We start from the raw sequence: 27,237 nt of genomic DNA on the forward strand, positions 1-27,237 counted from the left end.
CGTGCACCTCGCCGTGTCCCGCCTAGACTCCCGAAATGTGTGTGCATAAAACTTTAAGCGTGAGCTGACAGAATGCTCAGTTACCACTGCCAATGGCTCCGGCAGCCAGGAAACATAAGCACCTTTCTCTCTGCGTTGCTTGTCATATTAAGCCTTCACAGTCTGACTGGATTCCAACATTTGTCAGCACTGTGAGGAAGCCTAGGGAGAGTTGGCCTCCCTGGACTTTGCTAAGCCCGGCTCCTTCCATTCAGAGGATGGGTTAGCCACAGCCTTAACTGGAGGTACCCTGGATCTGAGTACTTCGTGGGAGAGGGAAATTTGTCGGTGCTTACCCTAGTACCTCCTGGGCTAGGCATGAACCTGGCTGCCTTCTCTTGGGTGAAATTTTTCCAGGGCCTTCAAGCCTTCATATAGGTGCAGTCAGCTACCTCACTTGCCCCTGTCCAGATGGAACCTCAGCTGGTAAGCCCTTCTTCTTCCAGTCCTATCGGCAGAGCTCGAGGCATGCCCCGCCTCACCAACGGTATCCATGGCAGGGACCTGTATGGCACAGATGAAGAGGAAGATATGGATTCCTTGGAAGATGGGCACATTCCCCTGGCTTAGAACTATACCCTGAAGATGCTGGGAGTTTCTGGGGTGGACTCTATGATGGAACCAAAGAAGAATCCCATTCTGATTTCCCTATGGAAAGCCTATTGCTACTTTTCAGTACTGGAAGCCATCCAGGAGTTGATTGACCTGGAATGGAATGCCCCAGAAGCAAGTTTTAAAGGGTGACAAGCGTTAGAAGCACTATACCCACTAGATCCGGCTGTGAGAGAGCGTTTGTGTTCCTCTAAAGTGGATGCGCTGATCTGTGCCATCTCTAATTGATCAACTATCTCAGTGGAGGGAGGAGTGGCCTTAAAGGATGTACACAATAGATGGATGGAGTTCATCCTCAAACAGGCTTTTGACACAGTAGAAATGACCTTACAGATTGCTTTTTGTTGTGCCCTGGTAGCTCGTTCGTGCCTACTCCTCTCTCAGGAGGTGGATGACTCGGGGATGAATTGTAGAATAGTTATGGGACCTGCCGATGCGGGCTCAGATCTAGTCCGTACTTTGGCCAGAGGAATGGCCTCAGTGGTGGCAGCCAGAAGACATCTATGGCTGCGGAACTGGTCAGCGGACGCAACCTCCAAGGCAAATCTTACAAAGAGGCCCTTTAAAGGATCACTCCTTTTCAGAAGCGAATTGGAGAAGCTGGCCAGTAAATGGGGTGAATCTCCAGTTCCCCAGCTACCAGAAGGTAAGAGAAAGCAGTTATAGCACCCCTTGCCTATGAGGGGTCGATCCATGGGCTCCCAATGCTTTCTTCCCTACAGAAATTTGACATTTCAGATTTCTCAGCCCTTTGGGAGGTCTCAGTCCTTTCATAGTTGACAGCCCAAGAGAGGGGCAGGCTTGGGTTCAGATTTGTCCCGAACCCCCAGTGAAATTTTGCTGACCCACCCTTGGGTCAAGGAGATAGGGGATTGACCGTCCCTCTTCTACCAACAGTGGGTCGAGATCACTTCGGACAAATGGGTACTGGAGGTCATAGGAGAAGGATATGCGCTGGAATTTCATAGCACTTCTGAGGACATATTCATGATTTCTCTTTACCACTCCCAGCACAAGAAGCAGGCAGTGGAGACTACTCTTTGAAGGCTCCTCAGGATGAGGGCTATAATTGCAGTACCTGGGTCCCGGGAAAATATGAGGCATTATTCCATCTAGTTCATCATAGCCAAGAAGGAAGTTTCCTTTTGCCCCATCCAGGACCTCAAGAGTGTCAACTGACAATCATTTCCACATTGAAACCCTACGCTCTGTGATAATGGCCATATAATTGGGAGAGTTCTTAACCTCCCTGGACCTATCCAAGGCCTACCTACATATTCCAATCCATCAAGAGTACCATTTCAAATGCTTTCCAGTATTGGGTTGCCATTATCAGTTCTGGGCACTGCCCTTTGGCCTAACCATCGCCCCAAAAACATTTTCCAAGATTATGGTGGTTGTAGCAGCAGCATTGAGAAAAGAGGGAATCCTGGTGCACCTGTACTTGGACGACTGGTTGATCTGGGCCAAGTCTGTGGAAGAGAGTCTCCAGGTGACCAACAAAGTGACCTCCCTACTTCAGGAACTTGGCTGGATTGTAAACCTGGACTAATGCAGTCTTAAGCCCTCCCAGTCCTTAGAATATCTGGGAGCCTGGTTCGATACCAAGCAAGGCAAGGTCTTCCTTCTGACCACGCAGATAAGGAGGTTTATGTCCCAAGTGTGTTAGTTGATGGGCACGATTTGCCAATTGGTGTGGAGCTATCTCCAAGTTCTCAGTTTGATGGTGGCAACCCTGGAAGTATTACCGTGGGCGACGGCACACGTGCGGCCACTTCAACGCTAACTACTGTCACGTTGGAACCCTCAGTCTCAAGACTATTCGATGTGCCTCCACTTACTGATGGGAGTATGCTCTCGGCTACAGTGGTGGCTGCAGGAAGCTTATCTGAGCAGGGGTGTACCCCTGTACACCCTGAACTTGGCAGGTCCTCACAACAGATTCGAGCCTCCGGGGCTGGGGAGCTCACTGTCAGGAACTGATGGCCCAGGGATGTTGGTCCGAGGAAGAGGCCTTCTGGAACATCAACCACCTGGAAGTCCGGGCAGTCAGATTGGCGTGTCTACAATTCAGCCACAGACTCCAGGGTTAAGCAGTCCACGTGATGTTGGACAGTGCAACATTGGTAGCCTACGTCAACTGCCAGGGTGGAACCAAGAGCCAGCAAATGTCACAGGAGATAGATTTCCTTATGGAATGGGCAGAAATACATCTACAGATGATCTCAGCCTACCGCATCGCAGGAAAAGACAACATCAGAGCAGGCTTTCTAAACAGAGAGAATTGGAATCCAGGAGAGTGGGCAGTGTCTTCCAAAGCCTTTCAGCTGATAGTAGATCACTGAGGTCTGCCATCCATTGACCTTCTGGCCGCATCCCACAATGCAAAGGTTCCCCGATTCTTCAGTTGCAGAAGAGATCAGTGGTCCCTGGGGATTGACACTCTTGTTCAGACCTGGCCTGCAGAAGAATTGCTATATGCCTTCCTTCCGTGGCCCCTGCTGGGCAGGGTCATTTGCAGAATCAAGCACCACAGGGGATTAGTCCTACTAGTATTTATGTGAGATTAGCCCAGGCATCCATGGAATGTGGACATGCAGAGACTCCTGGTGGAGACCTCCCAGTGCCTCTTACTGCACAGGGGCCTGCTACAGCAGGGACCGGTCCTTCACGAGGTTACGACTTGATTCTGTCTTATAGTCTGGCCCTGAGAGCACTCGCCTGATGAAGTGAGGATATTCTGCAGCAGTAATTGCCACCTTACTCTGCGCTTGAAAATTCTCTATGTGTCTAGTGTATGTGCGGGTTTGGAGAGTATTTGAGGCCTGGGGCAAGGAACGCGGTGTCCCCCCTCAGACAGTCAAAATCCCACTAATTCTGGAATTTTTGTTGGACAGCTTGAATAAAGTTTTGATCCTTAACTCCTTGAAGGTCCAGGTAGCGGCTCTCTCCTGTTTCAGGGTCGAGGTGAACAGAACCCACCTGTCGGCTCATCCAGATGTGGTCCATTTTCTAAAAGGGGTGAAACACCTCCGGCCACCCCTACGGTAGCTGGTTCCCTTCTGGAATCTTAACCTAGTATTGGAGTTTTTGGCAGGGCCCTCCTTTCGGCTGCTGCACAGCCTTTCCTTGTGTTTATCTACCTTGAAAATTATGTTTCTGGTGGCTGTATGCTCAGTGCGTTGCATCTCTGAACTGCAGGCATTGTCGTGTTGGGAACCGTTCCTCCGGATGATTCCAGGAGCATTACAGCTTTGTACCATTCCATCCTTCTTGCCCAAGGTACTCTCAGAGTTTCATTTGAATCAGTCCATTTCATTGCCATTCCTAGATAAGCACAAGGATGCAAAAGAATTCCAACTCCTTGGTCATTTGAATGTCAGTAGATTTGGTGCAGTATTTGGAAGTTTCAGAACCAGTCCGAAAGACGGACCGGTTCTGAAACTTGTCCTTCACTGTGGAAGGAAGCAGGGTGAACTAGCTTTGCGGGCTACCATAGCTCACTGGATTAAGGAGGTGGTCACGGGAGCCTATGTGGAGGCAGAAAAGCCATAACCTCCTCAGGTTAAAGCTCATTCCACTAGGGCTCGGGCGGTCTCATGGGCAGAAGCTAGATTGCTGTCTCCCTTCGATATCTGCTGAGCGGCAATGTGGTCCTCCTTGCCCACCTTCTCTAGGTTCTGTCGCCTGGACGTACACGCCAAGAGGACGCAGCCTTTGCAAGAGCGATGTTAACTGAACTGCGGGCAGCCTCCCGCCCCAATCGGGAGTAGCTTTTGTACATTCCATTGGTCCTGAGTCCATCTGGCTACACGCTAGGAAATGGAGAAATTACTTACCTGATGATTTCATTTTCCTTAGTGTAGCAGATAGACTCAGCATCCCGGCCATGGCTGCCCAAGAACAGAGCCAAGTATCTGCCCTTGGAGTAGATATCGATTCCAAGAGATTACGGGTAAGCCATCATCCAGTCACTAGATCAGGGCATCTATATTCTTACTGGAGCACAGTGTTTATGATTGGTTGAGTACAGTTATGGTTATCCATTTTTAATCAGTTTTTAATCAAGTTTTTTCAATAGTATGTCCACAGTGGCTTTTGAACAGAATACTGAAGGGCTGAAGTCACAGCAGGGGTGTATCTAGGGTGACATCAGCTTTGAAATCTGACTCCATTTCCATCTGCTGGCAGGGGAGCATATTCCATTGGTCCTGAGTCCATCTGTCTATACTAAGGAAAAATAAATTATCAGGTAAGTAATTTCTCCATTTCCTATTTCATTTCATTATGTTTTCACAGTGAAGTCCATTACCTGCTATTAAGTTCATTTAGAGAATAACCACTGCCATTAGCAATGGTAACATGGAATAGACTTAGTTTTTGGGTACTTGCCAGGTTCTTATGGCCTGGATTGGCCACTGTTGGAAACAGGATGCTGGGCTTGATGGACCCTTGGTCTGACCCAGTATGGCATTTTCTTATGTTCTTATGAAACGATTGAATATCTGATGACATTTTGTTGGTTTTCATGTTTCATTCTGAAAAAAATAAATATTCACCCATCAGGCCTACACCTAGGCATGAGGCCAGGGCCTCGCCTAAGCATAGGCCAGGCCCAATGCACAAACCATGGCCTATACCCAGACATGACACCAGGATCTTGGCTTAGATCGAAACCCGATGCTGGGCTTCAGCCGAGACCTGACAAAGGCCCAGGCCTGGAAAATATTTGCTGGGGTCAGAAAACTTCCCAGTCCCCACTTACTATGTTCGCCATGGTTCCAATGCTGCAGTCCAGCCTCGATTCCTAGTCCCAATGGTGGGGCCTTGGCTTACGCTCTGTGCCAATGCTAAGACCTAGCCCAGAGGCCGGGTCCTGATACTTGGGCCTCTGCCTGAGCACAGGCCTGATTCTGGAGCCTGACCCAGATGTCTGGTCTCGATGCCAGGGCCTCAGCCTAAGCCCAGACTCAGAAACAGGCTTGGAGGCTGGAGACCAGACCACAGAGGTCCTCTTCTTGTCTTTTTAAAATGATGTCTGCTGAGGATGCGGCAGAGTAAGTTAACTCTGGAGCCTGCCTCCTCAGTGGAGGTTGCCTTATTTATGTACGACAATACTCTAATGCATCCCCAGTGGATGAACATATGAGGAAAGAAGAGGACCTCTGTAGCTTAACCTCCAGTATCTGGGCCTGGGCCAATGCTCCAGCACTGGTACTCAGGCCTCTGGACGGAGCCCTGGCATTGAGCTTGAGCTTAGGCTGAGGCCCAGGCATTGAGAACTGGCCAGGCCAGGCCAGACCATGTGTCATGTCTGGGACATGATGCAGAGGCCTGGCCCCTGTATCAGGCCTGGACCTGGGCCTTGGCCTAGGCCCAGATGTTGGGACCGAGCCTCCAGTCCTGGTTCTGGCATCAGACCCAGGCCTGGGCTGAAGCTCAGGGGTCAGGACCTGGCCTCCTGACATCAGGCCTGGGCCAAAGCCAAGACCAGGCTGTCAGGACCCAGCCTCCAGGCCGGATCCTGGACTTGGACGTGGTTCTAGGCAGAGGTTGAGGCCCCAGCATTCATCCTAGTTCCTGGTATTGGGACATAGCATCCAAGCTAGGCCTTAGTGTGGGACTGAGGTTGTGTCATCTACTGTGGGTCTAGGCTTATGCAAATTCGAGGCTTCGGCCTGGGCCTTGACATCAGATGCCCTACAGGACCAGCTAAGTGGGGGTCGGCGAGTATCCTGGGCCTGGCATATTTTCCAGGTGGGAAGGAAGGGCTTTAGGAATGTCTCGGGAAGCCCCCCCTTTTTTAAATTATGTTTTTGTTTATTGAAAGTTTATTTTATTTTTGCAAACTTTAGAAAATGAAATAAACATTAAATGAAACTAAATTTGTGGGGAAAAAAATCTCCCGATAACAAAATTAAAAAACAAAATGAATTTTTTCCCCAGCACATGCCTATTGGAATATATTGAGTTAGCTAATGCAGAACTGTTTTGAGCTCCTAGGACTTCTGAACTTGCTTGCTTCCTGTTTCTGTGTGAGTGGATTTGCTGCTGCTGCTGCTTACATTACAGCTCCGTTTTTCCTTCTTAATAAAAACAGTATTGTTTTACTGCTTTGGCAAAGAGGAAACCTCCCTGATTTGTTTGTTTTTCTTTATCCAAACAAACCCTGTTGGGCCACAAATCTTTATCAATTGTGGATAGAAACAAGCGTTCAGATGATCTGAATGTGAAATTTGATCCAAATGAATCAATTCTCAGATTGATTTGGGTCATCCGAACCGATTGGGCATATTTCCCCTAAAAATCTGAATCCTTTTCATCTCATTTTGTTTGTCTAATTAAAATCTATAAGGGAAGCAAAGTTAGTCATAGTGGAGCTGGGTGGGAATAGGAGAAGATAGGAACAGGGACCCGTTTTGTTTCAGCTCTTTTTAACCATTGATATGGATTGACTTTATCATTTTTTAGGTGAAAGTGAAACTAAGAGCAGAAAGTTTGATCATTTTCTTTTTACATATGCCTTTATTGGAATTCAGAGAGAGAAAGCAGAGATTTTGAAACTCCTTGCTTCAGATTTCAGAGTTAAAGCAAGGTGTGCTCTTAGTGTCACTCACTCGGTCCTAGCTGTTTTCCTAGCAGCAGAAGAATCTATAGTTTCTCTTTTAGAGGGCTACAGTGTAACTATGCATTAGCAGGCTAAGACTGCAGTTTTCTTGTACAGCAGACATGCAGCTTGTGTCAGTGTCTGGAAGAAATGGAAAGAGAGAATGATTTTCTCTTGAAGTTTGTGCTAGAATGATATTCTCTTGAAGTTTATGAAAAGTAGCCAGTGACTGTGACAGAGGGGCAACTTGCTTTCTCTGTGTAAAAGAGACAGTGACACTGTACTGATTCTTCTGAGTGTGACTCTTGCATTAAGTTCTTAGTGTACATAGCAAGCATAACTTCAGGTGTGTAAGGGTCTGTTGGCAGTTCTTGCCTCCTGCCAGCAGAGGCCTTCAGTGGATCTTGCATACCAGATATCTAATCATCCAAGCTCTATGTCTTGATGGTCCTGCTGGTGGCCATGTTCTGTGCTGCTTCATATATAAGCTAGGCTCACACCATCCTCTGTGCCACAGCTTGGTCTCAGTCCTAGATTTGTTTTTAGTCATGGTCCATTTGGGTCTGTCTTAGCCTCATATTTTGGTTTGCCTTGCATTCTTGTTTCTAGTCCTTGGTCTTATTTGTCTTGCCTTGAATTCTTGTTCCTTGTTTGTCTTTACTTTTTCTGCCAGCGTTTGGAACCTAGCCTTAGTCCTGTTTTGCTTTTGTCATGCTCTCTTCCCTTTTAAATTCTGGTTCTGTGTTTGTGTTCTGGTTTTATGTTGGCCTCAATTTCAGGCCACATGTTCTGCCCTGTCTTATTTGTCCTATCCTGTTTTGTCTTATTTTCTTATCTGTCTTGTTTCATTGGGCATCCTCCTGTCCTGTTCCTGCTATGGGTTTTTCCCATTCCTGTGGGTGCCTTCCAGTACCTACTGTGTGAGGGTCTGCTCCTATGTAAGTTCAGCTGCCCATCAGCATCTGAGGGCTCAACCCAAGGGGAGGATGGCTGGTATAGGCAGAAAATACCAGATTCTTATCCTGCTTCAGTCAACCTCGCCAGCTTCCAGCCCCACGGGTCAGAAACCTGGCAGTATGCCGAAACAGGATGTGGATGCCCTTGTGTTTCCTACCATACCCCTCACTCTATGGGCATTGTGGTTGTTAGGCCAGTGTTGGTGCTCTTTGCCCATCTTTCGGTGCTTTGGTGTGTTCATGCCACTGTTTGTGCCACTTTCCTCTTCTCACAGTGACTTGAGCTATTCATGCCACTGTGGGTGCTTTATGTCCCTCTTTTGGCACCATGGGGTATCTATGTCATTCCTGGTGTCTTGAGGTGCTGTTGCCTCTGCTGCTGATGCCTGCCAACAAGTTTCATAAAACTTGGATGGAAAACCCCAAAGTTAGAGTCAAAACTAGGATGCAATACTTTCCCCATTGACTTGCATGGAAATGAATGAAATACCTGAATGAAATGAATGAGCTTTTGATACAAATTGAACAAACAGGAAACTGAATCAAAAATCTGAAACAAATCAAAAATATTTTCTGTGTAGACTAGGGATGTGCAGTAGGGACGGCTTCGTCCCATTCGGTATTCGTGGGGAGCCAAATCCATTGCATCCATTGTCGGGGACCTTGGGGGACTCCTGACCCCCCCCCCCCCAAGACTTGCCAAATGTCCCTGGTGGTCCAGCGGCGGTCCTGGAGCGATCTCCTGCACTCGGGCCGTCGGCTGCCGGTATTCAAAATGGTGCCGATAGCCTTTGCCCTTACTATGTCACAGGGGCTACTGCTGCCATTGGTCGGCCCCTGTCACATGGTAGGAGCACAAGATGGCTATCGGCGCCATTTTGAATACCGGCAGCCGACAGCCCGAGTGCAGGAGATCGCTCCAGGACCCCCGCTGGACCACCAGGGACTTTTGGTAAGTCTTGGGGGGGTCAGGAGGGTGGGGGGTTTATTCATTAGATACGTTGTATTCGTGGGGGTTCGCCATATGTTTCGTGACACCATGAATACAACGAATAGGGACATATACATTGCGGATTGCCAATACGTCAAAAACGAATGCACACCCCTAGTGCAGACTCCCAGATATGGATTCCATTCCAATCACAATGGATTGAGTAAAAAGAAAGTGCATTTTAGAATAGCTCCCCTGATTTCTTCATAGGGCGAATAGAAAATAATTCAGTTTTCCTCACTTGGGAAGAAATGAAAGTTATGCAGGCGAAAAGGGATTGTACCAAGATTTACTCTGCTCTGAGCTAGAATAAATCTGTCTGGAGTAGAAGCCTTGGGAAGGAGAATAAAAGCTGCATATCTAGCAGGATGAATTGTTAGTTGTGGGCAGGAACAGAGGTGGTGTAAAGCCCAATATAATGGTAAATACAGGCCAAGCCTGCCTCCTGCACTCTGCGAATGTCTTTTATGGGATCTTCTGAATAACTTTTAGGAGTTTTAAAACATGAATAGAAGCCAATACACCTGCCAATACTCTGGAGAACCTGATATTCTGCTGCTGATCACCAATTGTCCTGCTTGCCCCCACTAAAGCCGGCCCTGCTCATTTGCCCCCACTAAAGCCGGCCCTGCTCATTCTTTGTGATAAGCACCACTTTTAATATCATTATCATGGAAAACACATTTTCTTTAACTATTGTGCACTTGTATTAAGGATACCGATAATCAGTTAAGGATCTGAGGACCTAATTTATCAAGGTCTTTTCCTATAAAAACAGAATGGAAGAAAAGCTTTATTAAATCAGGCCCTGAGTATGGTCAAACTCAGCTTTAACATGTCAATTTTTATTAGCTTTTATTTTTTCAAAGTAAATATTTCCGTCATTTTCAGCAATAACACAAGAATATTTCTGAACATTGGATTATCTTGACAGATTATGTATTCTAACCAACATTGTAATCTTTTTCCTTCTAATCCCTAGGTATACTTTAATTGGTCCCGAAACCCTGAACTGTTTGGCTTCTGGTAAATGGAGTGGGAGCATCCCACAGTGCTTAGCTGTTTCTTGTGATGAACCTCCAAATGTGGATCATGCTTCCCCAGAAAGTGGCCATCGACTGTTTGGGGATATAGCGATCTACTACTGCTCTGATGGTTACAGCTTGGTTGACAATGCCCAGATGCTTTGCAATGCTCAAGGGAACTGGGTACCACCCAAAGATCTAGAAACTCCCCGGTGTATTGCTGATTTCTGTGAGAAGCCAAAAGCAGTTTCCTACAGCATCTTGGAGTCACTTGACAAAGCAAAGTTTGCTGTGGGTACAGTTGTCAGCTTCAAGTGCATGGAAGGCTTTGTTTTGAATACTTCTGCTAAAATTGAATGCATCCGAGGTGGCCAGTGGAACCCTTCTCCAATAATTATCCAGTGCATCCCAGTTCGCTGTGGAGAGCCACCGACCATTAGAAATGGCTATGTGAGTGGTGTCAACTACAGCTTTGATGCAGTGGTGGCTTACAGCTGCAATAAGGGGTTTTACATAAAGGGGGAGAAGAAAAGGACATGTGAAGCGACTGGAGAATGGAGTGGTCGCATGCCCACCTGCCATCCAGTGTCTTGTGGAGAACCACCACAGTTAGAAAATGGTTTGCTTCAGGTAAGTGCCTATCCAATGAGGCTGAAGTTAAACATGGAAGTAATAAGCGCATGCATACTCAAAGGCTAGAAGAAAGTGGAAAATCTTATACTCTTATATCAGCAATTCAGTATTTTTTATGAAGATGCACCAGTATAATCATGGATCCGTATATCTTTGCTTGATCTCTTAAACTCGTTGCAAACAAAATTGACTTGACTTCCAAACCACAGGTCCTATGTTCTTCACCTCTTTTTTTCTTAATGCTTTAAGAGATATAATAAAATCGTACTTAACTTTCCAGATAGAGTACAGATTACTTCAAATGAATGATATCTCTGGAAAGTTAAGTAAAATTTTATTATCTCTCTTAAAACATTAAAAAAAATTGAGAGGTGAAAAATATGGGAAAATTTGTTACAATTTGGAAGTCAAATCAATTTTGTTTGCACTGAGTGTAAGAAATCAAGCGAAAGTGCACAGACTCATGATTATATGGGAGGATCTCCATAAAAAGTATTGTGGACGATTCAAATGTATGAAAGCTCTTCCACTATTTATGTGAAAGATATTGCATATGGCACATTTAGGACAGTGTAAGGTTTAGGGAAAAGTGATTTAAGTTTTCTCTGCAGATGGGTCTCTTCCCTTTTGTGGCTTGTTATTAATGTCTTCTTATGTCAGTACCATACTTTAGAAAGAAAACTCAGGATTCATCTCACCCTATTACTGCTATCTCTGTTACTATCTCACCCTATTACTGCCCCTTATCTCTGTTGGGCAGTTTATCGTTATATGTAAACCGGAGTGATTTGTAGTCTCTATAAGAACCTCGGTATATAAAAATTAAAAATAAATAAATAAATAAATAAATATTAAGATTTAGGTCACCTTTCAGAAACCTGGAAAATGGATAATTTATCTGGCTGCAGTTAGTCGGAAAAGTTATCAGGGATATTCAGTAGGATAAGTGTCCTACTGAATAACCTTGAATAAACTTATCCAGACAAACCCACCCAGACCTAACCGGCTAAGTTTGAATATTACCAGTTAGGTTTCAAAGTGATCTGGGAATGTGCTCCCGGGTAACTTTAGCTTAACTAGCAATATTCAAAGAACATAGCCTGTTAAAATATGCATGAATTTAAAAAAAAAAAAAGGCTCCTGACAACCCAGTGCCCCCACCCCTACCCTAGTAAAATGAATGCCAGCCTTGCCAGCTAAAATGTATCCTCCAAAATGTGTATCAATCACTGTGGGCCTACAGGTCCAAAAATCCTCCTTGCCCCCAAGAAGTCCATATCTAGTTTAAGCTTATGCTACCAGTGTTGCTGTGAGAGCAGTGCTGGATATGAGAAGAGCTGGGTGGTAGTTCCAAGCTCCCGGTCCTGGTAAGGGGATTGGTGGGGGGGGGGGGGGGGGGTCTTGCTAGGGTGGGAGGGTTAGAGTGGGGATATGGGAGTGGGAGGAAGGGGAAGGGGTGGCCTTATGCTTGGGGGACCTTCACTTAAATTATGGTTTGACATTTGAGGGAGAGACAGGAGGGGGGGGGGGGGAGTCCTTTTGGACCTGCGGCTCCACAACAATTCATACAGAAACTGGAGCCACCTGTTCATCTTCCATTGTTAGTACGGTGCAGGGGCTGATGGTGGCAGACTCGGTGGTCGATGGCAGCAGCAGGGTTGGGGGCGCCAGAAGGGAATCAGCAAAGCCACACAGTGCTCTCTGTTTCATTCTCACCGGTGTCCAGAGAAGATCTTTCAAGAACCTGTTTGATTCAGATGAATCATATTTGCGATTTGAAGAATTAGAGGGAGGTGAAAGAGTAGTAACTGCAGAGGGTTTGGAGAATCCGGTTACTAGCGTGAAATCCAGTGAGCGGCTGCAGACAGAGAGCACAGCCATAGAGGTAATACGTGAGACTGACGGGGCCCAGAGCACCCCCGAGCAACAGCACATAGTTGTGAGAGCGTGAGAGATGCCCCTGGGTCGCCTGTCAAATAGTGGCAGACTCGTTAGCCCCACCCCCCTCGGCCTGATGCAGTGCAGCAAGCCCTGCCGACCTGGAGCCACATTATTGCCTGGAGCCTTAGCCTGATAAGGCAAGCCGCTGTGGCTGCTGAAGAGGAGAGTCCAAGAGGGCTGCCTCTTGGGGATCCCCTTAGGAAGCTGTCGGGGAGAAAAGTGATTATGGAAGGTGATAGAATTGATATGCTGGGGAGGGGGAATTGTGAGCTGTTTAAGAAAGGGGTAGAGTAGTAGCCAGGGGAGAAAAGGAAAGTGGGTTAACTCTGGCTGTTTAAAGGTGCTTATAATATCTTGGGTAATCTGAAGGGAGTTATGGAAAGGAAGGAAGAGAATTGAATTGCACGTTGGTTAATGCTAGATCAAAAAATAAAAGCAGGTTAGGAATCCATGATTTAAGTAATTAATTAATTTAATGTATCAGATTTTTATATTCTGCTTTTTGGCACTTCAAAGCAGATTACATTCAGGTACTGTAGGCATTTCCCTATCCCAGAGGGCTTAAAGTCTTACGGGCCGATACAGTACAGTGCGCTCTGACGGAGCGCACTGTTAACCCGCCATTGGACACGCGTTTTCCCTTATCCCTTATTCAGTAAGGGGCCGAAAACGCACGTCCAACCCGCCAAACCTAACAGCACCCGCAACGTGCAAATGCATGTTGATGACCCTATTAGGTATTCCCACGTGATTCAGAAAGCAAAATGTGCAGCCAAGCCGCACATTTTGCTTTCAGAAATTAGCGCCGACCCAAAGGTAGGTGCTAATTTCTTCAGTCACCGGGAAAGTGCACAGAAAAGCAGTAAAAACTGCTTTTCTGTGCACCCTCCAACTTAATATCATGGCAATATTAAGGGGCGGATTTTCAGAGCCCTGCTCGCCTAAATCCGCCCAAAACCGGGCGGATTTAGGCGAGCAGGGCCCTGCGCGCCGGTAGGCCTATTTTACATAGGCCTACCGGCGCGCGCAGAGCCCCGGGACTCGTGTAAGTCCCGGGGTTCTCCGAGGGGGCGTGTCGGGGGCGTGTTGGGGGGCGGGCCCGGTCGTCGCGGCGTTTCGGGGGCGTGTCGGCAGCGTTTTGGGGGCGGGTACGGGGCGTGGCTACGGCCCGGGGCGGTCCAGGGGCGTGGCCGCGCCCTCCGTAAAGTGACTTGCCCCAGGTCACAAGGAGCAGCAGCGGGATTTGAACCTTGGTTTGTAGCCCACTGCTCTAACCACTAGGCTACTCCTCCGCGACTCCCTGACGTGGGTCCCGAGGATTCCGCCACACATTAGAAGGGGCAGGAAAAACAAAAGTCACGGCAAACAGGGAGGTTGAGCAGGGGTCAGTTCTGACCCCCATCTCAACCCAGGGCCGCCAGTTGAGGTGGCCCCGACTCACCCAAAATGTAAAAAAAAAAAAGACCCATGCAGCAACGGTCCCAGCCTGCCTTGCACCTCTCCAAAGCACAAAAGTAAAATGTGGCCCCGGCCCCCGATCCCCCCCCCCTCCCAAGCGACATCAATGGTTCCTCCCCCTCCTCCCACACCCAAGTGACAATGATGGCCCCCTGACGGTCGATATCCCCACTTCCCAGTGTCAGCGACAGCCTTCCACAATCCATCCCCCCCCTAAGTGACAGTGACACCCCCCCAATTTAAAGCAAAGAGGTCTTGAGCACCACCCCACTGCAAACCACCCCCCCCCCCCCCGCCCGCCTCAGAAAGGAAAAAAAAAAAGTAGGTGTTTGGCTGTGAGACAAAAGAGCACGCCTCACAGCAGCGATGCTTTTTAGGGGAAGGGGTCCCATTATCTCAGCCACACCCCTCTGCGATAGTGGGACCCCTCCTGCAATAAAACATTGCAGCTTGATGCATCTAGGGGTTAGATTGGAAGCCCTCTGGGGGTAGGGAAATACCTACACGGTCTGAATGTAATCCACTTTGAAAGTGACAAAAAAGCAGAATTTAAAAAAAAATGGGAATAGTGATAAAGGCTTGAGAGCTCCGTGGTATTTTGGGGAGTTAGCTGATTTAAAGTGAGGTTGTTGTTACTTAGAGAGACAATGGAAGAAGTCTAGCACTAGCATAGATAAAGGATTGTAGTGTAGAACTAATACAGAATATTTTAAAAGGATTGTTTTAGCAAAAAACAATGGGGCAACTTTTTAAAAGAGCGCGCCTGGGGTACATTTGTGTGCGCTTTTATAAATCTGGGGTCGGCGCGCGCAAGGGGGTGCGCACTTGTGCACCTTGCGTGCGCCGAGCCCAAGGGGAGCCCCGATGGCTTTCCCCGTGTCCTCCAAGGCTGTTCCGAAATCGGAGCGGCCTCGGAGGGAACTTTTCTTCTGCTCCCCCCCACCTTTCCCTATGTAACCCACCCCCCAGCCCTACCTAAATCCCCCTCCCCCACCTTGTTTTACTTATTTACGCCTGCTCTAAAACTTCCAAAAACAAGATCTTTAACATTGCCCTCCTCCTATCCCTATCTATACTTTGTATCTTCCAGATCTCCAAATCTAAAATCCTAGAGTTGGGCCTGTGCTAAAATAATGGCTTTAAAATATTTTGTAGCCAAAACTGGCTTCACAGGTAATCTAACCAAAGTCTCTTTTTGCCCTGTATTTTTGTCTTGAGTAAGATCTATAGAAATGAGACTCTCTTACATGCTTTTGTACAGCACTGTGGACAATGAGTAGTGATAGAGAAGGGAGAAGTAGTAGTAGTAGTTGCAGTAAAATCATGAGACACATTACAAAATAAAATCCTATTGATTCAGAATGCATCTTTGTTTTTCTGCTGTGCACGTTGAAAGGTTACTCTTTCCTTGATCCTCTGGATTTGATAATGTAAGTGTATATGTATAGTTTCCATTAGCTCATCCATTGCAGTGATTGTACTTGGCCAGGAGCCACGGGCCATGGCTTGCTCTGGTACCAGGTACGTTGGCACCCTAGTTCCCGCCAGTAGATGTCACTGTTGAACATTGACTGAAACTCCCTCACTTTCATGGGTTGTGAACGCTGCCTCAGCTGCATCCCCGGCCACCCTGGGAGTGGAAGGCCTGAGAATCAAACCCAGATTTTCTACGGTGCACTGCTGAGGCACTGGGCCAGCCCTGCCTGTGATTTTTTTTTTCTTGGTTTTGCTAATGATGCTTCATTTGATGACCCATATTTCAAGCTTTCCATGCCTAATTAGTATTAACCCAGTAATTTTGGAATTTGTGCATCCAACACTTTGGGGAAGATCTATCAAAGTGGTACTCCAATGCAAAAGTTGTTCCCAATTTCTAAATGAAAATATCCCAGTATTTTCAAAGGGAAAAATGCCAGGGCAAAGCCTGGAGCTTAACTTGAACAAAATGTTGATACATCTGCCCCCTGGCATGATCCTAAAAAAGAATAAGAGCCATAATGTGGGCTTCCCTCTGCTTTACTCCTCCCCCCAATTACCAGAGCCCAAAGTATAACCATTAGTGCCTAAAACTACCCAATCCATGCCTCTTCTTTAAAACTTCCCCTCCTTCTAGAGCTAAACTCAAAGAGTTATATATTCAGTCAACTGAAAATGCAGATCTTTAACTGTATAGTTCTCTAGCAGGGATAATATTATTAATTTTAGAGGGCACTAGATAGCTCAGGATTGACACAGGCCTGCAGAGCCTTTCAACCCTAGATCATCGATTTTAATGTTTGATTAGTATTAGTCACCAACACTGATCCCTAGGTGATGCACAAATTAAATATTCATAAAAATTTTATATAACTAGGGTAGAACAACAGTATGAAAAAAAGTCTGTTCTTTAAACTCTGCCAGGCGCACCTGCCACACTGCTGGAACATCTAGAAGACCTCATTGCGATGTTCATAGGTAGCCTGTAGGATTAAAACTTTTCAACATAGCGTTTGCCCAAGGAAGAGAATCAGATTGAAAAAGCTTAAAAACAGGGATTGTAACTTTAAAACCAGCACACAGATGCCCATACACGTGCATATGTGCACGTGAGCAGACATGCGCTGGAATTTTAAATCATGCACGCAGTTGTGCACGTACGATTTAAAATATGCCTACCCACACGTAAGTGTGCCCCTAATTATAAGCCATTGCTCAAGTAAATGTATTTCTTGTATCTTCCTTAGGACTTAGTTGGCTTTAATGCGCGCAGGTAAGCAGATTTTAAAACATGCTCATGTGGAGGATATTGCCAGTGTTACCAATTAGTCCACCAGTTTTCCCAGTCTATCTCAAGGTCATCCAGACCCCTCTGGTTCTTCTGCCAGCACACCCCACAGTTGATTTGGACCCCTCACCCTATTCTGTTATGTCTAAAAAGTGATCTCTTCAGAATTACACTGCATCAGGAGCAGCAGTAAATATATGCGGATAACACGCTGCAGCCGCCGTATTTTAAAATACGGATTTATGCGCGCAAATGTTGAGCCCACCCTAGAAACCCCTCCAACACGCACTAACTCCACATCTTTTTTTTGTTTTTTACTTGCGCCCGTGCATATATGCGTGTGATTTCCGGCTTTTGATATACACATATATAGGCCTTTCAGTGTGAGTAATGCTTTTAATATTCACCCCAACAGCGCAATCTTGCATTTCACATGCAACTTGATTGGCAACCAATGCATTCAATAGTGGCATAATATGCTCCCTCAATTTCCTTCCTGAAATCACTTGTGCTGTGGCATTTTGCAATATCTGCAGGGCTTTCAGGGCATAAGGCATGCAATCCGACATAAATCAACTTCCAATAATCGAGCAATGGTAAAATGATGGCCTGCACAACTGTTCTAAAATCAGATCCTTATAAAAAGTGCTTTAGGGAACTTAAAACATGCAGCTTAAAAAATGCTGTTTCTTAACTACCAACTTAATTTGACTCCAGAAGGTCAGGTTGGAGTCACTAAAGACACCCAGACTTTGAACTTGAGAACAAAGGATTATCAATGCTGTCAGCATGAAGAGTATCAGGCACTATATTATTGTCAGAACAATGTAAAACAATAACCTCAGTCTTAGACAAATTAAGCAACAATTTGCTGTTTCAGCCATTGCCTGACTGAGGACAGACACAGCCTTGGACCAGAAGAGACATTAGGGAATAAAAAACTGGGAGCCTGATATTCAAAATGGTACATAGCCAGCCAAGTGCCGCTGAGGAATATCCAATATTAGAAAAAACTGGCAACAATGTGACTGGTCAACAACAATAAATAAAAAAGGTCACATTCTATTCATGGTTTTTAAATGTGGAAAATACCCTCATACCAGGGCTAGTGCACATTTCCGCCCACCGGCGTCTTTTACTTTCATGTACTACCGCCAATTTGGCTGCCCTATTAAGTTGCAATCATGGGGTAACCACTTTTTGTTTAAACCATGATATACTGCCGCACCTCTTAGCAGTTTAATACATTTCTCTTTATATTCATTTCCCAATGTTGTCTTTACAAAAAAATTTTTTTGAAAGGTTTTAAATATTTTTAAATGGTTTTTTTCTTTTATATTTTCCTAAAGATAACTTATTTGCTTCTTCAACCTCAATTTTAATCTAAGAAACCCTTTTACTCTCTCATTTTCAAGTTAGAAAGTGCTAAGAAAAATTTTTTATCTCGCACTTATCTTATTCACTTTCGTGAGAGTCAGAGTTCCAGTGTTCTGCCGTGTTCCGCCTGCTCAAAAGAGCCAAGACACCGTTGGTGTTTCAAATTTCCTTGTTCGTCAGGGGCTTGACAATTAAGTGGACAGGCGTTTCCTGGATCAGATTCGCCGCGTGAATCTGATCCAGGAAACGCCTGTCCACTTAATTGTCAAGCCCCTGACGAAGAAGGAAATTTGAAACACCAACGGTGTCTTGGCTCTTTTGAGCAGGCGGAACACGGCAGAACACTGGAACTCTGACTCTCACGAAAGTGAATAAGATAAGTGCGAGATAAAAAATTTTTCTTAGCACTTTCTAACTTGAAAATGAGAGAGTAAAAGGGTTTCTTAGATTAAAATTGAGGTTGAAGAAGCAAATAAGTTATCTTTAGGAAAATATAAAAGAAAAAAAACATTTAAAAATATTTAAAACCTTTCAAAAAAATTTTTTTGTAAAGACAACATTGGGAAATGAATATAAAGAGAAATGTATTAAACTGCTAAGAGGTGCGGCAGTATATCATGGTTTAAACAAAAAGTGGTTACCCCATGATTGCAACTTAATAGGGCAGCCAAATTGGCGGTAGTACATGAAAGTAAAAGACGCCGGTGGGCGGAAATGTGCACTAGCCCTGGTATGAGGGTATTTTCCACATTTAAAAACCATGACTAGAATGTGACCTTTTTTATTTATTGCTGAGGAATATCCGGCTATGGTCAGTGGGTACCACTTAGCCAGATAAGTGGCTTAGACGGTTACGTTTTTAGCCTGCTAAGATAAGGGCGGAGAATGGGCAGATTGGGGAAGAGCCAAGTTGGCCGGATAAATTAAACAACTAACTTGATCCTCAGTTAAGTCGGCTGATTTATCTCGCCAACTCTAGTCGGGCCAAAGGGCTGTCCTAAAGTTAGCGTGTTATACCGGCTGCGCTGCTGAATATATATATATAAATCTAGCATATATATAACCGGCTAACTAACAGAGCCGCGTGGCGGCTGAACATGGACCTCTGGCTATCCCTCACAGAGACCAGCAAGCGACTTGCAGATAGGAGCCATGTAGATGATAAATAATATGGCTGACATAGCCGATCCCTGGGGTACGCCGGTTGAGATGTCATGTCACGCTGACGTTTTATTCCCTCACCTATGTACCTTGCTGAGACTGCTCAGATAGGAAAGATCGAAACCATTGGAAAGCTAAGCCAGAGATGCCACACTCTTAAACAGGTGGCTCGGGTCAATGGTGGCCAAAAATTAATACCAGTTATCATCCAAAAGTCATTTTTCTAGCCTATACGAACCTGATGGTTTTCAAAGGGATCCAGCACCTTACCACAGGGTTAAGCACCTAAGCCACTGGATTTGAAGTTTATTGCAGGCAGAGCAGCTAAATATAGCTTTGTAGACTCACAGTGTGGTTATGTTTAGCTACTGTTACAGGAGGAATCCTCAGGGGCACGCTTGGATCGGGGAAGAAAACTGCACACGTGTAATTGAATTTTCAGTCATACACAGGTTGTTCCTCCCCTGGAATCCCACCTGCACAAATAGCAGAGGTAAAACCCATGGGTACTTCTGCGCTCCTGTACTTTAGCCATTTTTGTTTGCGGGGGGGGGGGGGGGGGGAACTACCCAGGTATTTCTCTTTGAAAACTGGCTAAAGGTACATGGGTATAAAAGTACCCCCCTCCTCACACAAAATGAGTTTATGATCTCAGTTCAGTTTACAGTGGACAGGTGTCTCCAACACTAAAACCATCATAACCATTTGATACTAGCAGGCATCCTTGCAGGCAATCTCAGCACAGAGATCAAAAGCCTCGCAGGCCTGGAGGCTGGATTACCATCTTACTCCCAGAGCAGTAATGAAGTGCAGTGGAAAGGTACTGGAGGGAAGCTTGCATTGATCCTTTCCGTGCTGGACCTCTTCTATGGATAAATGGAGGGCTTTGGTTTCTAATAATGTCACCTTTCATGTTCACTAAATTCACTGTTAAAAATTAGTTTTATGCAGAAGTTTTGCTTTTGCATTGCAAGTAGTGCTAACCATATATTTTTAAAATACCTTATTTGATTACTTCCTTTATGACGTTATGATATATTTCTATTTCTATTTTTTTTTTATTTTGCAGCTCAAAACCGGGACAGTATTTGAAAACGAAGTAACTTATCACTGCAAGCCTGGATATAAGTTAGTTGGAAGTTCTGTACGTGTCTGCCAAGCAAATCGCCAGTGGTACAGTGAATCTCCACCCTCTTGTGTTCTCCTTAGTTGTGGGAAGCCTCCACCTATCCCGCATGGATACAGCAACGGGGAAATCTTTGAAGTAGGCTCTAAAGTAGATTTTTTCTGTGATGAGGGTTATGAACTGAAAGGAGATGCCTCCTGGACATGCCAGAAAACTGGGAAATGGAGCAAAAAACAAAGTCAAGTCTGTATGCCAGCAAAATGCCCAGAACCACCATTGTTAGCAAACCAGTTGGTCCTCAGAGAGATGGCCAATGAAGTAGGCATTGTATACTTTTCTTGTATAGAAGGATATGTCTTGCATGGTTCCTTTGTATTGAAATGTTTGCCATCCCAACAATGGAATGATTCTTTCCCATTTTGCCGACTTGTGGTGTGCCAAATGCCTCCATACATTCCGTTTGGAGATTCTTCATTTTCATCTCTTCAGTTTGGTAGCATTGTGAAGTACTCTTGCGTGGATGGGTTTTTACTAAAGGGAAACCCTGAAATAAAGTGCCTTGCTGATGGCTCATGGACTTCTCCTTTACCAGAATGCATTCCTGTAGAATGCCCTCAACCTGAAGAAATCCAGAGTGGCATTGTAGATGTTCAGGGCCTTACATATCTCAGTACAGCACTGTATACATGTAAGCCTGGTTTTGAATTAATAGGAAATTCAACTATATTCTGCGAAGAAGATGGCCATTGGCTGGGAGGAACACCAATATGCAAGCCAATTGAATGCCCTAAAGCTAAAGAAATTTCTAATGGTAAATTTTCTTACCTAAATCTTCATTATGGGCAAACTATAACATACTCATGTGACAGAGGGTTCAGACTTAAAGGGAAGAATATACTGACTTGTTTGGAAACAGGAGAATGGGATGCAGATGTTCCATTTTGTGAGACCATAAATTGTGATCCCCCTCATCCCATAGACAATGGTTTTGTGGAAGGTGCAGATTATAGCTATGGTGCAATGATCATCTATAGCTGTATGCCAGGATTTCAATTAGCTGGCCTTGCCATGCAGACTTGTGAGGACTCAGGATGGTCTAGTTCTACTCCAATGTGCCTATCAATAGATTGTGGCCTGCCTCCCCATATAGACTTTGGGCAGTATGTGAAAATCAGAAATGGAAAACGTGTCTTCGGGCAAGCAGATACAGGGGAAAAAAGCTCTCATTCTTCAAGCTCTCATCTTTCATCCTCCTTAGTATCAAGTAGCAGAAAGGATACAGAGAAACCACCCTTGAAAGAAGTAGATGTCGAACTATCATACTTTTCATTTGGAACTCTTATATTCTACACTTGCTACACAGGATTTGAAAAAGTTGGCAATTCTGTTTTAGTCTGCCAGGAGGATGGAAGTTGGAATGGAAGTGCACCAGTCTGTACATCCATAGAGTGTGAACTCCCCACAGCTCCAGAGAATGGTTTTATAAATTTTACTGACAATGCTTTTGGCAGCACGGTGCAGTATGGATGTAATCCAGGTTATGAACTCATCGGCTCAGATACAAGTCTTTGTTTGTCTAACAGGCAGTGGACTAGTGTAGCTCCATATTGTGAGGTAATATCATGTAACATCCCCAATCAACTTTCAAACGGGTCTGTGGAGGCTAAAAATTACACATACATGAGTGTGGTGCACTATGAGTGCGATCCTGGCTATCATTTAAATGGCCCCAGGAAGAGAACATGTCAAGACAATAAGCAATGGGATGGAAATGAACCTATTTGTATTCCCATTTCATGCAGTCATCCACCAACTCCGAAAAATGGTCATGTGATTGGAAATGAATATACATTTCAAAAACATATTCATTACAGTTGCAATGAAGGCTTCCTGCTGGATGGAGACAGACTTGCAATCTGCCTGGCAAATGGAAGTTGGAGTACAGTCACTCCCGTTTGTACACCTATCAAGTGTGTACCACCAGTTAATATTTCTAATGGGGAAGTAATTGGATCAGGTTATGATTTTGGACAACAAGCACAATATCACTGTAATGAGGGTTATATATTACATGGATTGCCTAAACTTACTTGCCAAGCTGACGGTACATGGGATGCAAAGTTTCCTTATTGTGAACGAGTGAACTGTGGACCTCCAGAAGACATCTCTCATGCTTTCTTGAATGGGTCCAACTTTAGCTATGATGAGTACATACGATATGTGTGCTTTCCTGGGTATGAGCTGCATGGGAGCCCACAACGTCAATGTCTATCTAATGGCTTGTGGAGTGGAAAACCACCTCTGTGTCTACCTTGCACGTGCCCCGCTCCGATAATTCAAAATGGGGTGATTATTGGTGAGGACTTCAGCTGTGGAGAAGTTGTAACATTTCAGTGTCATGAAGGCTTTAAACTTCTTGGACCCACATCAATAAAGTGCGAGGCTGCTGGCAAGTGGAGTTCTGGTTTTCCTTACTGTGGCCGGATATCTTGTGGCTCTGCACCATCAATCCCAAATGCCTTTATCAATGGCAGCAGCTCCTTGGATGAGAACGCCATACTGTATAACTGTGCAACTGGTTATGTTTTACAAGGAAGCTCAGAGTTGGTGTGTACCAAAAAAGGAACATGGAGTGAACCATATCCAAACTGTGAACTAATTTCCTGTGGGCCGCCCCCTTCTGTCCTTAATGCACTGGCGTTAGGAGATTTACATACCTATGGAAGCAAGGTTCAGTTCAGGTAAGATAATCATTATTTTTATGCGATGCATCTGAAAAGTCAGGAAGACGTTTAAAGCCATGAGTAGACATTCATGGAAATTATTGACAGCGGCTTAATTTTAAATGTCCCAAATAATGGATAAACTCTGGCAAAGAAAAAAAAAAAAAGATTGTGTTGGAACCTTGATCTCCTTAAGCAGCTCACTGATTGGAAAATGACACCATTTATAACAATATCTCTCTTCTCTCTCTTTCTCTTTTGCCAAAAAAAAAATGAAGCTATTGTTTAAGTTCCCTTGCTCAGTTTCTTTCACATTAAGCTACTTTAAATGCAAGGATTGCCTGAAGAGGTTTTCCGTCAGATTCTTGGGTGTTGGAGACATTCCTGGAATCCTTTTCTTTGCGGTTGCTCCTTCCTCTTGCTGTGCTAAGGCTGAGGCCGATGTAAAAGGTGAACATTAAAACTATGCACTGTAATTCAGTGCATAATTTCCTGATGCACAAGGTAATTTTTTTTTAAACTCCCACTGAAGTAAGCTAATGGTATGCTAATGCACCAGAAGTTAAAAAATGAACACAAACCAGAAAAAGTGCACAAAGAAAAGGCCTATCACAAAGCAAAACATGGTTTATGCACATAAATCATATTTTATGCAGAAAACATGGTTTATGTGCACATAACCAAACAAAAAAGACACCTCTTATATATTTTCTGATGTCGTGGCTCGGGAAAAATATGTAGTAGGTATAGTGAAAAGACAGAACACCCAGCTGGTGTATAAACGCCGCATCAGCAAGCCTGCCGACGTGTTCAATCTGAAGGACCTGAACCGTCCGGCCTACACATCATTCGCGGCTTGACGGCTGTGATCAGTAATTATCAACAAAATGAAATCCAGAACATTTTTTCTTTTCAAAATAGCTCAAAAGATTTACATAGGGTTGGCTAAATTGGTACAGTCGGGGTATTTATGGTTTCTCAGTTGAATCAAGCAGACTGATATTGCCGTTTTAAATACTTTGAACAGCTGAATGGACGCAACATTTGTTCCCTGTACGTACCAGGATCAGTCCAGACTGCTGGGTTATGCCTCCCCTCCAGCAGATGGAGTCAGAGAGAAAACTGAAAGCACCTCCCAGATATACTGGTGTGCCACCTGCTATCCTCCAGTATTTCCTCTGACTCCAGCAGATTGAGAGACATAACCTGCAGTCCTGTCTATCCTGACAAAAAATCTTTCAGGTGTCATTTACTAATTATTACTTGTTAGTTATACTGTCTAGATCAATTAGTTGGTTCTCTAACTAGTTTAAAAAAAAAAAAAAAGTTTTAGTTTATTTCGTTTATTGTCCCTTTTTCTGGTTCAGCGCAGCGTGTTATTCACTGCAGCATAGAGGCAGGCTGTGAGAGCATTGCTCTCATTCTTTTTCCCGGTGTTGTGTCCCTTTTGGTTCCGGGGGAAAGCCTACCGGTGGTCCGGTCACCCTCCCCCATCTATCTCTGCTTTATTCCAGGTGTTTTAACCTGAAGAGGGCCTTGTTTATTTAAAAAAAAAAAAAAAAAAGTTAATTAAATTTAGAATTAAAGATTAAGGACCCGTAAGCCCTGTTGGAAACAGGCTGCGGTCCGTTGTAGCCCTAGCCTGCCGCGCTGACCGGGGACTCCGGAGGGGGTGAGGTTTCTTCACCCAGCGAATTTGCCAGTCGCAGCGACAGCTTTTTTGGCACGAATTTACTGCTCCCAGACCCAGCTACTTACTTTTGGGCGCCCTTTTCTGCAGCTTCAGGATGCCCCGATCTTCGGCCTGCACGGCCTGTGGCAAGGCGGGGGCGCGACTCTCCAGGGAGGGTCTCTGCTCCCACTGCATTCCCGGGGGTGAGGGACCCTCCCGAGGGCCGAGCGCAGCCCGCAGCACGGCTTCTCGTCCTTCCTCGGAGCGATTAGGCAGGCTAGCAGCCGCGCGGTCCTTAGCCCCGCCTCCCACTGTTAGGGAGCCGGCGGCCATTTTGACCACGCGGCAGCCTGCTGATTCGGCATCGGAGGAGGAGGATTTTTCTTTTAACTCTCCTCCTGCCCTAAGCCCGTGCCGTGAGTCGGATTTGGAGGCTCCTCGAGTCCCTCCCCCTCGGGACCAGCCCACGGGGGGCTCCAACAAAAGGAAAGTGCCTTTTTCTTCCAAATTTGTCTGTTAATGCATCAGGCGTTTTTAGACGCGGAGGCAGGCTGGGAGCCGGATGAACCCCCTCCCCCTACGGTCCCCAGAGTTTCCCCTGAGCAAGGCCGGTCTGGGTCTCAGGACAAAGCAGGGGGTTCGGATGCTGCTAGAATTTATTCCCTAGGGGGAAAGGAAGGTCCGGGAGCCCCGGATTTTACCCAGGGGTCTCCGGATGGCACATGGTCTCCGGATGGCACAGGGACAGAGGTCTCTGACGCTCAGGGAGCGCTCAAAGGCGATGACCCCCAGATTCTGCGCCTCTTTGGCAAAGACGAACTTAACTTTTTAATCCTTCATGTTTTGAAGGAGTTAGAAATCCCAGCGCCGCAGCAGGACACTGACACTTCCACAGGGGACATAGCTATGGCAGGTCTAAGGGCCCCCCTGCAGACTTTTCCTTTACATGCCAAGGTCTTACAGATCGTGTCCAAAGAATGGGAGGTGCTGGAGGCATCCCTGCGCATAAGCAGGGCAATGAATAAGTTGTATCCCCTGCCAGCGGATTCTTTGGATATTTTTAAGTTCCCTTCCATGGATTTGGCAGTGACTGCTGTGGTTAAGCATACTACCATTCCTGTCACGGGAGGGGTAGCCTTGAAGGATCTCCAAGACCGAAAGTTAGAGGTTCTGTTAAAGCGCATTTTTGAGATAGCGGCCTTCGGGGTCCGAGCAGCGGCATGTAGCAGTATGGTTCAGCGTGCTACTCTCCGCTGGGTTCAACAATTGCTTACCACACAGGAGCTCCCACCAGCCGAGGCTGAGCAGGCCAACTGTGTGGAAGCGGTGGTTGCTTACACGGCGGATGCCTTGTATGATTTGTTGAGAACCTCGGCCCGCACCATGTCATCGGCGGTCGCTGCTCGGCGTTTGCTGTGGCTTAGGCGTTGGTCGGCGGATGCCTCGTCAAAATCGCGCCTCGCCTCTTTTCCCTTCAAGGGAAAATTTTTGTTTGGTGAGGAGCTGGATCAGCTCATCAAAGACTTGGGGGAGAACAAGGTGTACAAGTTACCGGAGGACAAGCCCCGTTCTTTTCATTCTTTTGGAAATGTACGGTCCCGATTTCGGGGCCAACGCTGGTTTCGCATGGGAAGGGGGGCCCCTTTCCCGCAGAAACAGCAGGTCCCCAGGTCTCAGCCTTGGTCTCCTTCCTTTCGAGGCTGACGTCCACAGCGTCTGGGATCCTCGCAGAACTTACCCGCCGGAAAGCCTTCGCAATGAAGGCGCGCAGGCCCATTCCTCCCTTCCCCGCCTCGGAGGTCGGTTGTCCCTGTTTTGGGAGGAATGGGTCAAGGTCACATCGGATCAGTGGGTCCTTGACGTCGTTCACTACGGCTACGAGTTGGAGTTTGCTCGTCCCCTCCGGGATCTTTTTATGATCTCCCCCTGCGGGTCTCAGGAAAAGAGGCAGATTATCGCCCACACGGTACACAGGTTACGTGCTCTGGGAGCAATATTGCCTGTTCCTCCGGAGGAGACCAGAACAGGCAGGTATTCCATTTACTTCGTGGTCCCAAAGAAAGACCGTACGTTTCGCCCAATTTTGGATTTGAGAAGAGTGAACGAGGCCTTGCGCGTTCCCCGATTTCGTATGGAGTCGCTCAGATCTGTT

General features: G+C 45.9%; 1 protein-coding gene across 1 annotated transcript in view; it reads left to right on the forward strand.

Moving 5' to 3' along the window:
* The window catches only part of SVEP1 (sushi, von Willebrand factor type A, EGF and pentraxin domain containing 1), a 534,033-nt gene that overhangs the window by 400,784 nt on the left and 106,012 nt on the right, over positions 1-27,237 (forward strand). Inside the window, exons 37-38 of the mRNA XM_029614894.1 lie at positions 10,188-10,860; positions 20,634-23,431. Coding sequence (XP_029470754.1) covers positions 10,188-10,860; positions 20,634-23,431 — 3,471 coding nt within the window. The remainder of the gene's footprint in view (positions 1-10,187; positions 10,861-20,633; positions 23,432-27,237) is intronic.

This window comes from Rhinatrema bivittatum, chromosome 1 (genome assembly GCF_901001135.1).
Source record: "Rhinatrema bivittatum chromosome 1, aRhiBiv1.1, whole genome shotgun sequence".
NCBI classification, from domain to species: domain Eukaryota; kingdom Metazoa; phylum Chordata; class Amphibia; order Gymnophiona; family Rhinatrematidae; genus Rhinatrema; species Rhinatrema bivittatum.